General features: G+C 37.1%; 1 protein-coding gene across 4 annotated transcripts in view; it reads right to left on the reverse strand.

Annotated features, from left to right (window-relative positions):
• The window catches only part of Mpdz (multiple PDZ domain crumbs cell polarity complex component), a 161,504-nt gene that overhangs the window by 59,090 nt on the left and 89,316 nt on the right, over nt 1-13,098 (reverse strand). For all 4 annotated transcript variants that reach the window (XM_042686636.1, XM_042686637.1, XM_042686635.1 and 1 more), the window contains 2 exons: nt 8,952-9,150; nt 3,031-3,135 (listed from right to left, as the gene is read on the reverse strand). In XM_042686636.1, the coding sequence (XP_042542570.1) occupies nt 3,031-3,135; nt 8,952-9,150 (304 nt within the window). The remainder of the gene's footprint in view (nt 1-3,030; nt 3,136-8,951; nt 9,151-13,098) is intronic.

The following is a 13,098-nucleotide window of genomic DNA, read 5'->3' on the forward strand; positions in this document are numbered from 1 at the left end:
CAGTGCTAGCTTTAAGCTGAAGAGCTGAAGGACAGCGCCCAGGCCCAGAGTTCAGGCCCCATGACCAGACCCCCCCCCAAAAAAAAAAGAAATTAGGAAGGGAGGGGTCTCTAAAATATATGCTGACAACTATGGTTAGAAGAGATACTGAGATCAAAAGACTAAACTCAAGGAGCTATTCAGAAACACTCCTGGCCACATTGCTCATGGTCTTCTTGCACTGTTAGCTGTGAAAAAACAAATAATTTAAATCCTCTGATATACAAACACCAGTCTCTTCAAATTATTTTCTAATCTTTAATCTTTTCCATGACCAGATATGCTACTCTAATGGGCCAAGAATTCTTTGTCCATCTTAGTGTGTGGTTTCAGGGAATCAAAAGTCAAGTGATCCTAAGAGCAGAATAAACTATTTTTCTTCTTGCACTCAACAACCAAGAAAGAATTAGATTTCTTTTCTCTATGTTACTGTGTTGACAAACAATTTCCTGCTAAGTAAAATAATTGACTTTCCAAATCTGCATATAAGCTCGAAGTAAAATAACTGGGACAAAGACACATTGTAGTGTAGCAGGGAGGGTGGGATTGAGGCTATTCTACAACAAAACCTGAGCTCTTCTGTGCACATGTTTTATGGCCTTGTGCAACTCTTTCTTTGGATCCAACATTTAGAAATAAAGTGTCTGACTGCTTACATTCTCAGTTTGGCTTTAACATGTACTAGCTTTGGGACTTTGGAAAATGATTTAATCCCTCTGCTGCAGACTACTCTTGTATAATAGGTAGGCTGCTTTGTTTTAAGCATCAGGACATCAATAGCAATCAAGGCTGAATTCCTTCTTGGGCTGAAGGATGCTCAGTGATAAAAACAGCTTTCTTTCTAATTGCTTGAATGTTAAGGCCCTGCAATGTAGGATTAAGATATTAACGGTACATTCTGTAATTATGTCGTTTGAAAGGTTCTTTCAGAAGGATGTTGCAATGATTGCTCTCCCATTTTGATATTTTGACAGGAAGTCCTGGGAATCAATCCCTGTCATTAAGCCTGAGATGGAAATTTTAGAGTACAGTGGGACTTAATTCTGGACAGGGTACTCATTTTCCCGTAAAATTCATGAGGCCTGAAGGACCATAGCATTCTTTCTCTTTATTAAACACATAGCATGACTTTCCTTTCCCTATATGCTGTGATCCCGTGTCAGGTACAGGGGAAAGCATGATAGAGTCTCATGATTCATGTAGGGCCACTGGACATCATGTGGTCCTAGGATGTTCTGACATGCTCTTAGAAATATAGAGCTATTCTGACACCTCAGATTACTTACAAGGGTCAATCTTCTCAACAGCAGTACACTTGAAGAGAAATTTAATATTCAGTTACCAGGTGCAACTGAAAAAATAGGCCCATAAATGAAAGAATAAAATGACAGAATTCATGACAGAAAAGCAATTTAATACTATTTCTGAGCCAGGCGCTGGTGGCTCACGCCTGTAATCCTAGCTACTCAGGAGGCTGAGATCTGAGGATCATAGTTCAAAGCCAGCCCGAGCAAGGAAAGTCCATGAGACTCTTATCTCTAATAAACCACTAGAAAACCAGAAGTGACGCTGTGGCTTAAGCAGTAGAGTGCTCGCCTTGAGCTGAAGAGCTGAGGGATAGTGCCCAAGCCCAGAGTTCAAGCCCTACGACCAACCAAAAGAAAAAAAAAATTATTTCTCCCCTTGGTCTGTACTCAGTCAACAGCAGCTTCCATCCCCAGTCCTGCCTGTCCTAAGAAAGGAGAAACATTCCCTTTATTCTTTAAAGGTTCTTAATACATTGTATATCAACAGCCTTTAAAACCCTTAACGTAAGCTGGGCACCCATGTGGCTTATACCTGTAATTCTATCTATTTGGGATGCTAAAATCTGAGGATCATAGTTTGAAGCCGGCCTGGGCAGGAAAGTCTTTGAGATTCTTATCTCCAATTAATCACCAAAAAGCAGGAAGTGGAGCTGTAGCTCAAGTGGTAGAGTGCCAACCTTGAACCAATGTGTTCAAAGAGCCTAGTCCCTGAGTTCAAGCTCCAGCACTAGCTAAAAAAAAAAAAAAAAGGTAAACACATTATTTCCTAATGTGCTTATGTACATTTCTATACCAAGATGCTCAGCTCAAAAGACTGTATTTTTACTATAAAATGTTTCTGGGCAGCCAGTCTCTGATAGTTTATGCTTGTAATCCTAGCTACATAGGAGGCTAAAAACAGAGAATCACGATTTGAAGTCTGCCCAGGCAGGTAAGTCTGAGAAACTCTTATCTCCAATAAACCACCACAAAGAGGCATGGTAGAGTGCTAGGCTTGACCCAAAGAAACTCAGGAACAGAGCCCAAGCCCTGAGTTTGAGCCCCAGAATGAGCACACACAAAAAAGTTTCTGACTTTGTGTGATAATTAAAGAATACATAAATTCCTTACAAAATAAGAAAAGAAATTGTATAAAATCATTGAGACAACAAGCTTCAAGGAATTGATGAAATAATATATCTGGATTAAATTACTAAAGCTAAGAATGTTGGGGCTGTGAAGGTGGCTCAGTGGTAGAGCGCTTGCCTTAAATGCCTGAGGCCCTGGGTTTGATTCTTCAGTACCACATAAGCAAAAAGAAAAAAGCTGGAAGTGGCACTGTGGCTCAAGTGGTAGAGCGCTAGCCTTGAGCTGAAGAGCTGAGGGACAGCGCCCAGGCCCAGAGTTCAGGCCCCACAACCGGACACCCCCCCAAAAAAAAAGAATCTTAGAAGTGCTGTATTGGATGGTAGGATTGGAGATTATTTTAATTTCTTGGCCTCAATGTTCATGTATTTCCCAAATTTTCCATACTATATTATAATTGCTTAAGTAATTGAAGAAAAAGGGGAGAATGTTTTAAAATCTTAGAAGAAAAGGTATTTCAAAAATGTAGTTGTTTTTATGCTGTTTGAAAATGGGCTCAAAATTCTTATTTAGTATTTGCTGTACTATTCATTTGTTGTAGATTATGTGTTTCACTCACCTTCCAGTGTATGAAGAAAAAATATCCAGGGCCATTATTCCTCCAGATTGCTGTCCCAAGCTTATTCTAAATTCCTCCAAATGTTCTGCAGGTATGTAAGTAATTCTGGAAGAAACCACATCCATAAAGTAAAGGGTAACAAGAATCTGCCTGATGGAAAATATTTCAAAACATGGAAAAAAATACTGAACCTTTGTCCAGACTTTCTCACATATTTCATTTAATCAGCATGCTCAGAAAAATGTCACAAGCAAAAAAAATCACTAAAACTAAAAATCCTAAATATTGCTGCTAAAGCCACATATCTACACATACATATGGATATATTCATATATGTATATATATTAGGATCAATGATAATAGTCAATTTTTGACATTAGAAAGCTCCACAACTCTTTAGAGGACTGGGGATGTATTTCCGTGGTTATGTATATCTGCCTGCCATGTATGAAGCACTGGGTTTGATATTCAATATTGTATATAATAGTGTGATACTACTACTATTACTACTGATAGTGATGTCAATGAGGACATTAATTTCTATCCAAAGATATTTGAGTTTCCTTGTAGAAACAAATTAGGTGAACTCAATTAAACACTGAATTCCCAAATTATATTATTCCATAATACACTTAATGCTTAATTACATACTACACTTAATAACTACATTAGCTCTATTAAGTTATGAATAGTCAGGTCTGAAGTATGAAGCCAAGCCACCTAAGTTTAAGGAGAGTCAAACTAATTTGTAGCCATTTCTTATAGACATGTTCACTTTCCATTGGAAGAAAAGACTACTGTTTATACTTCAAAAGCCATTGACTAATTAAGTAAGTACTGATTAGATTTGAGGTGAAAGAAAGGCTGTGAGATGTGGAATTCAGCCATGTTTAGAAAATGATCATCTGAAAATTCAAGTTAAATGTTGCTTAGCTATACAACTGTTAAGACTGTTCTACATCCCCAATTAGTTCATTAATACCTGAAGTCAGCATGACTTATTGTGTAACTAAGAAAAAAATATTTAAAACATAAGGGCAGTGCAAAAAGCCTATTAAAGCACTGATCAATAATTTATCCACTAAGATAATGTCTACAAAACTTCTGCACTGGAGGGAAAGGGCACGAGGATTATTGTTGTCCTATAAGAATTTTTAAAAATGATAATGACATAATTTATCAAGAAGATTATAATTTTGAATACATTACTTACTATATAAAAAGCATTCACCCCTTTATCACCCCCAGTGGGGGTTATGATGGGAAGTAAAACACTGTGGCTGTACCACCATGCCCTCAAACACTGGCATACTTACCTGTGGGAAGCACGCATTAAGCTGAGCATCAGCACTGTGCAAATGTAAGACTATGCTCCTGATCACTCCTCTCATTCCAACAAAACAAGCAGACCCTTGTGAATCTTTGTCACACTTACCTCAGGGACTAAAAAGTGAAACAGAATACTTAGAGTTGGAGATTTATGATAAAGGCAGGGTAAAAGTGTTGCATTCTAAGCCAGGTACCAATGGCTCATGCCTGTAATCCTAGCTACTCAGGAGGTTGAGATCTGAGAAACAAGTTCAAAGCCAGCCCAGGCAGAAAAGTCCGTGAGACTCTTATCTCCAATTAACCACCAATTAACTAGGAGTGGCGCTGTGGCTCAAGTGGTAGAGTGCCCACCTTGAGCTGAAGAGCTGAGGAACAGAGCCCAGGCCCAAAGTTCAAGCCCCATCACACACACACACACACACACACACACACACACACACACACACACACACACACACACACGCACACACAAAAGAGCTGCATTCTAACTTTGGCCTTACTGAGATTATGCATCTATAAAATACCTTTAGGTTACAAAAAAAGAACAGAAAAGTTGCTGTCATCTCTTCAAAATTAATGTGTCAAAAATATGCAGGGCATTACATCAGGAAAGGCTCGTATTTATAAAATAAAAAGAAATTTAAAACACTAAAATTTAAAACACTGTATTTCATAAAACTGGTATTATTATTGAAGAGTCCAGAAAACTCATTAAAAAAAAAACCCTTTAGAAAAAACAGGAAACTTATATACAAGCAAAGGGTACAGAAATCAAAAACAGTGAAAAAGGAGAATAAGCCAAAGAAAAAGGGAAAAAAAAAAACAGCAAAAGTAAGAGGCAAATATAGGACATAAATGCAATAATAATAAAATAGTATCTCAAATAATGTTGAAGTGAATTTTCCTCTGCATTTTCTTAAAGCTATTTTTCTTTTGCCAAAGATTGGGGTATAGTGGCTTTTACAAACATTTTCCTGATCCACTAGTAGCCAAGCTACTAGTGAGAAAGAGCAAAAGAAGACAGCTCAGGGCTAGAGTGTTGGCTCAAGTACCTGCCTAGCAAGTGCAAAATTCTTAATTCAAACCCTAGTGCTGCCAAAAAAACAAAACCAAAATAAAAAACAGAAGGCAGTTTCCACAGATATTTAGCTCAGTGTCAACAACCAAGTCACCAGAACAAGCTTCTCATAATCCCACAATGCAACAGCACATGCAGAGCAATTCCAACACATGCTGGGCCACAAGACCACACAAAAACTACCAGATCACCAACAGAGAACATCAAAGCTGAGCTACAAACCGCATAAATGCACAGAGACAGCTTTTTTGAGAATTGAATTCACAATTCTCAAACATAAACTAACATAAACCAACTTTGGTTACACGTGAAGAAGAAAAACAACTACTGTCAGTGATGTCGAAATGTGAAACAGCTATTAATATAGAGTGCTCCTGCACAGGCCGACAAGATCATTCCCTCACAGAAGTGCTTGAAAGCTTAGTGGCTGGAAATGAGTTCCTAGTCATCATGGCAACATGAAAACGTGAACAGCAGCATAGCTCTGTTGGAATTTATGTTCTTATATAAATGAAGGGGGAAAAGCCAAGGCTGTATACACTGAATCTATATCTTGATCTATCCTTTCATTGGGACTACAAAAACACGCAATGGTTTTCACAGACAACTTGCAACACACAGCCATAATGAGCTTTTGAATCACCGATACTCACATATAAAAGGGGGCTCGATCGTCAGCAGGTGCTGCAGAAAATCTAGAATGTGAAGCATACGCCGTGGCATCTTTTTACAATGGTGTTAACAAATGTCAATGTCTTGTGCTGAATGTGAGATGCATACATATGTAGTTAAAAGTGGGTGCTCCTGGTTATTCCTCCCCCGCCCTCCCTGCTTTCCACCTCCTCTCATCTACACCTCCCCCAGAAAAGCATCTGCTCTTTACTGGTGTCTATAGCAGTGATTATTAACAAGCATGGAAAAATGGGACTGCAATCAATCTTTTATTCCTTGATCAGGAATTCATCCCACACTTGAGGTTAAGGCAGGTGAATTCTGATTCAGCTCAGTAATTATCTGGCAGATGTTATAAGCAGCTGCTGCTAAGCACAAAACTCTGGCTATTATTACAGAAATATAAGAGCTCCTGGCAAGGTGGAGGGAGAAGTGAAACAAAATGCATTCTGGTGAGGCTTCCACATCTGGCTTCCATACAAAATAATGAAACCTGGAACTTAAACTGGCTGTTCTTGAACTCTTGAAACTCAAATGATCTATCCAGGCATACATGAATGCACACAAAGTTCCTAGCTATCTATAGTAAAGAGCAAAAAAGAAAGCTAGTGCATTGTCTCAATAAGCATTTTTTTAAAACATAGCCAATAGTTATGTAACTGAGCCAGATTCTTTTATTTTTAAGTCTCTACCATAGACCTCTCACTACCACCTCCCCAGATTAAGTAAGGTTTATAATAAGAAATAAAGAAGGTGATGAGGAACAAGCTTAGGTGCAAGGCAGTAGTATAAAAAAGCTGAACTGGCCAGAGGCAGTGTTACAATTCCACTCAGAATAATGAAACAGCATACTTTCCTTTTAGGAGGATTGCTCATATAGCTTTTAAGGTAATTCTAACTTTTGCTTCTTGAAAGGTAAGTGACAGAAATGGATGTGACCCAAAACACTAAATGCATAACACAGAAAACCCACTACTCAACCCCAGTCAATCTAAGCACCTATTTTTGTTTCACCGTCTAACACACTGCTCTTTCTGGAAAAGGATTATGTAAAGATGACTTTACTTTCTTTTATTTCTTTCTATTATTTACTCAATGAGTGGATTCTATTCATCTAAATCAGAGCATTAGTAGGACAGTTAAGAAGAAATCCATGCATTTTGTGGTTATGATTGTGTGATGTGTATACGTGTGAGATTGACTGATAAGTTGATTTCCAGGGGAAGAAAGATTATAGATTTTTTTTGTTTGTTTTAAATGGAAAAGTTCACGGAACATTTTGATCCCTGAGATTATAAAGCAAGTATTTAAGACACCTAGTTATCCTTTCAAGGTCAAAATAAAGCTGTTGCCCACAGGAATTGGTATTTTGACTTGCTCAATCAGCAAGTCAAGGGTAGAAGACCTATATACATACACAGAATGAAAATATTAGGGAAGACAGGGCTTAAAAAATATGTCTCCAAACTTCTCTAGAACTGACTATACACATGACTTACATCAAACTGATGTCACAAAGGTCTTACTTTGAAGCAGTCAGTAGAACTGAAAAGTAAGGCTAGCATCAAGCATTGATGCTAGTGCTCAGAATATCAAAACATGGGCCGGGGACGTGTGTCAGACACACAGCCCAGCATGTACATCATACCACTGCAAATCCAATTGCAGTTATTAGGTATCTGCACTATGTGCCAACCTATTCTGTGTGCTACAACTCCTGCAGCACTTCCTCTTTTAGGCAAAATGAAGTAACATGGTCATAGTGGTGAGGAAAGCACTTCAAGCATCTCTGCTTTTGTGTGACAGAGGGATTGACATTTTTAATGATGTTTACTTTCACTGAAGATAATTAAGGAATAGTCATATGAACTGCTTTACTGAAAAAGAGAAGTAAAAGAGGCAAGCAAAAAACATAAAAGATCATTAGTGAAGCTGACCAAAAAAAAATCTTGATAAAAAGCAGAAATCACTCAAAATGGTATGTTCCCTTCTACAATTTTTATTGATGGAAGAATGGAAAACAGATTGCAAATATAGGTCTTTTTACCTAAGCTTTAGCAATACATATTTTGCAAAGGAACCAGTAGAACAGAATGCCCTCAGTAAACCAACATTAATAAAGAAAAGTCCCTTGTACTGGTAATCATTACATCTGTTTAAGGTAAAGAATCTTTTCCTGAGCTCTTATTTTATGGTTTTAACCCTTATACATTAAACACAAATATTCAGTGATTAATATTAGAGGAAAAAGCCACACTGATGAGGTGTGACAATGAAGTCATAAGTTGATTTTCATGCTGACTCAAAAAATGTTTAGCAAGGTAAACACTAAGTCAATATATTACATGTTTTTAGAACATTATAGGATTATGGAAAATTTTAAAAGCACTTCCTGCCAACATATATAACCTCTAGTAAATGATACTAAATACATGAGTGAATCCCTTTGGGTCATGAAATAGTTCAAGAAAGACAAAGATCAGATACATGCTGTAGTATTTAATGTTTTTCATGGTGAGCCCTTATAAAGAAAGGGCTTGATTCTAGAATTTATATAGGACAATCAGGAGACAACGGGAGTCTAATCTGCACTTCTTTATGAGAAGCTCCGTAAAAATTTACTCTCACATCTCTCTGAAGCATCTCTCACAGGCAGGGTTTGTATAGGAACCATTGGAGAAGTAAAATAAAAATGCCAAGTAATACTGTTGGCAAAATTTCAGTAGTGTTATAATCTTAAAGAGTCTATTAAGCACATTAAATAGAATATCTCCTAAAAACATTCTAATTAACTGAAACTCCTGCATTTCCTAAGCCAAACTAGGGTTCAAATAAGACTTACTTTATATCAGGTCCAATGAGAGAATGTCTTCTCAACATGGCTCGTGCTTGGGCATTGGTTAAACTGATGGTAGATTCTTCATTGATAGACAAAATGCAGTCCCCAATAGCAATCCGGCCATCTCGACTAATGGCACCTCCATGAATAATGCTTCGAACAATCATCCCCAAGCCATCTTTATTAGCACTTACTGTCATCCCTATGGAATAAAAAGAGTATAGATATGGTTTTATACATAATTTTCAAATTCACTTTAATAATCACTATAGATTCACAGCTAAAAAAGAGTAACATGTTTCATCAATAAAAACAGTTTTTCCAACAAAATATTTTAAAGTAAGTTTTAAAATACTTGTGAAATTAGGGCAGAATCTTGTGGATCGGCTTGTAATCTGTTACTTGGGAGACAGTGGTTTGAGCATCACAGTCTGAGAATGGTCCTGGGGGGGGGGGGGGAGAATGCAAAACCTTTCTTGAAAAATAAACTAAAGCCAAGAGGACTGGAACATGGATCTAGTGGTAGAGTTCCTGCTGAGTAAAAGTAAGGTCCTGAGTTCAAACCACGGTATAGGGGAGAAAAGTTTGTAAAATTATCTGAAGATAAACTACTCTATGTTTAATAAAATAAGCATCTCCATACAGTGGACTGAATATAATTTAGACCATATGATGTGTTGAGATTACATTTTGGTTTTAAATACAAAATTCTCTCAGGGACATTACACTATCAGATCAATGTTATAATAACAATTCCTCCCTTACATATTTAAGAGAATAAAACAAGATTACAAATGGGAAATTAATTCTACAAGTTAAAAAACTTGCCTGCTACTGCCTTATTTCTAACTCATTTGTTTGTTCTCAAATAGGTACTATATACTATTCTGAAGCTATAAAAAGCACTGCACAGAATTTATAACAGCACAAGTCCTTTTTTTATTTTCTAGCAATGACTTTTATTTGTGCTCTTTCTTTCCAAGCCCAGTCCACTGAGGATGACATCTGTCCCTACCCCTCCTCCCCCCCCCACCCTCTCCCCGTCCTCCCTCGCTCCTTCCTGTCCTCCTGTACTCAAGTCTTTTTGTGTCTGGTCGTGGGGCCTGAACTCTGGGCCTGAGCGCTGTCCCTCAGCTCTTCAGCTCAAGGCTAGCACTCTACCACTTGAGCCACAGCGCCACTTCCGGCTTTTTTCTTTTTGCTTATGTGGTGCTGAGGAATCGAACCCAGGGCCTCTGGCATGCAAGGCAAGTGCTCTACCACTGAGCCACCTTCCCAGCCCCCTGTACTCAAGTCTTACAATCTCTACTACTACCATAGTGCCTGAAGGTAACCTATTGCTGTTTTATCTTTGAAGTGCTATGAGGGCAATGTCTCACTGAACATCCAGTCTTCTTGACATATCTCCTGGAATTCATATCATGATAGGAAATGCAATCTTAAAAGAGTATAAAGTTGAACTTTCAAATTTTCACCACCTCTTATCCTCCTTGGTGAATAATGCTGCCATGCTATTCTCCCTTATCCATAAATAAATAAATAAATAAATAAATAAATAAATGCTGGAGTTATTCTGGAGTCTTACCTCTCTTCTATCCTTCTATTTAATGCATCAGCAACACATATTACTTATATCTCTGTAATTTATCTTAAATCCACTTAATTTCCTTCATTTCTAATACCAATCCTGAACTGAACTATAATGTTTGCTCAACTTTTTACAACTGTTTCCAATATTGCTTTCATGTATTCCTTACAGCAGAGAGACCATTCAGAAAAATGAAATACACCCCATCATTCTTTTGGATACAAACCTCCAAGTGGTCCCTACTGTATTAACATACAACACATTTGCTTGGACAGTGTAGAGGGCACTGGTGACCTGCCTCTCCCAAAGTGCATGCTTCCTTTGTAGTCTTTGGTTTCCTACATTCCAGCCATAACACCCTTCTTCTGGTAATCCATCTAGCCCCTCACCATTTTGGAGTCTCTGATACTGTTACTTTTTTTGTAGGTCTCACATAACTAATTGCCTCTCTTAATTTAATATTACTTCCTCAATAAGGCCTGCTCAAGATATTCTGTCTGAGTAAATTCCCTTCCCACTCTACACTCATCTTATTCCTTCAAGATATAAACGTTTAAAATTATGTTTAAAGCTTTTGGAAAAATAATGTAAATACAATTAAGTGAAATGGTCAAATTTTCTTTCAAAAATGATGCAATTAAACAAAATAAGAAGTATCATGGTATTTATAAAAATCTTTTTTGATAAAAGTCACACATTTATATACAGGTTTCTTTCTATGTAATAAAAATAAAGACTATCTTTCCAATTAATATAAATTATACCAAATCAGACAGTATTATAAACTTTTTGAAAAATGATCTAAATTATTACTTTAGCCCAATACCTTATGCCTGGCTACAGGAAATTCAGACTCCTAGTAAGAAACATTATCTTCTATATTTAAAATATTGCTAGAATCATACTACTGTTAAATGTTTTAACAGGATACTTTTGGTGGAGGAGGGAATGAGTCCTGGCACTTGAATAGGGCCTAGGCACTGTCTCTTGAGATTTTTTTGCTCAAGGCTAAGGCTTTTCTACTTGAACCATACCTCCACTTTTGGCTTTTTTGGTGGTTAAAGATAAAAGTGTTTCATGGACTTTCCTCCTAGGCTGGCTTTGAACCACGATCCTCTGATTTCAGCCTCTTGGGTAGCTAGGATTACAGTCATGAGCCACCAGAACCAGCAAGAAGACATTTTCCCTTACCATAAAACAACAAACAATTATATATATTATTTCATCTCAGTTTTTTTTTTGGTTGTGGAGCTTGAATTCTGGGCCTGGGCACTATTTCTGAGCTCTTCAGCTCAAGATGGGTGCTCTACCACTTGAGCCACAGAGCCACCTCCAGTTTTCTCATGGTTAATTGGAGATAAGAGTCTCATGGACTTTACTGCCCAGCCTGGCTTTGAACCATGATACTCAGATCTCAGTGTTCTGAGTAGCTAGGCTTACAGGTGTGAGCCACTGGCACCCAGCTTCATCTCAGTTTTTTGTAATGAACACAGAGGTCAGCTCTTAAGTGTTTCCATAGGTGATAATTTACAGATATAGCCAGCCTTCCCACCAGGATTTCTGAAACAACTATACTATGTTAAAATCAAAATATATGACAACAAAACAAAATTTAGCTCAGGAATCCTCACTGGGAATTTAATTTATTGTCTTGTTTTAATTAGCACTATGCACTCAATAAAGCAATATGAAAATGTCATTATGAGTTATGGTTGACATGACCTCTGAATTCATTTTTAATTGTATAATGAACTCACCACTGTACCAGCAAATAAGGCTATTAGGTCACATCACCCATATAACCAACTTTACACTTTCCTTCCACTAAATAATGATTTGGAGAATTCAACAGGATGGACATAATATCTGCTAACTAGATTTTGGTTGAAACTTCAAAGACCTCTCCATGATTTTTCTTGGGAGAAGTACAGAAGAATAGTCTGAATTATGCTCCATAGAAAACAGACTACTTACAAATATCTGTTCATCATTTCCAATCAGTGTGACTCTGAACAACTATCTTAACTTGATTCAGTCCTCAGTTTGCTGAGCTGTACATTGAAGATAATAATCCCTAGCCTAACCTTAGTGTTGGGTTGGATAAAAAATTAACTGACAGACAGATACACAGAGTATCTTTTAAAATACTTGGTATAAAGTGTTCAATAAAAAATAGTTGAAAACTAAAAACAAAAGAAAATTCATGGGCTATAATTTAAAATGTACCTCTATCCTAAACTGAAAGCTAGAAAAAGTCTAGGAAATCAATTACTAGTGATGTTTACATAACAGTGTGAGTATACTTAAATAGTAAAGGTGGTCAATTTTATGTCATGTGTATTTAACCATGTTAAAAAAATCAATGGATCTAATTTACTAACAAAAAATATACAAGAAAATCCTAATCATCTCAATAGATGAAGAAAAGATGAGAAAATTTAACATTGCTTCAGTATACTAAAAATAGGTTCTCAATGCCAGTTAATGAAATTATATGATCACACTGATCAAACTGTAGCTCCTAAAAGAGCTTCTTACTGCTTCCACACTGCCTCTAAACTA

The sequence above is a fragment of the Dipodomys spectabilis genome, unplaced genomic scaffold, assembly GCF_019054845.1.
Source record: "Dipodomys spectabilis isolate Male_0828 unplaced genomic scaffold, ASM1905484v1 ptg000098l, whole genome shotgun sequence".
Classification (NCBI taxonomy): domain Eukaryota; kingdom Metazoa; phylum Chordata; class Mammalia; order Rodentia; family Heteromyidae; genus Dipodomys; species Dipodomys spectabilis.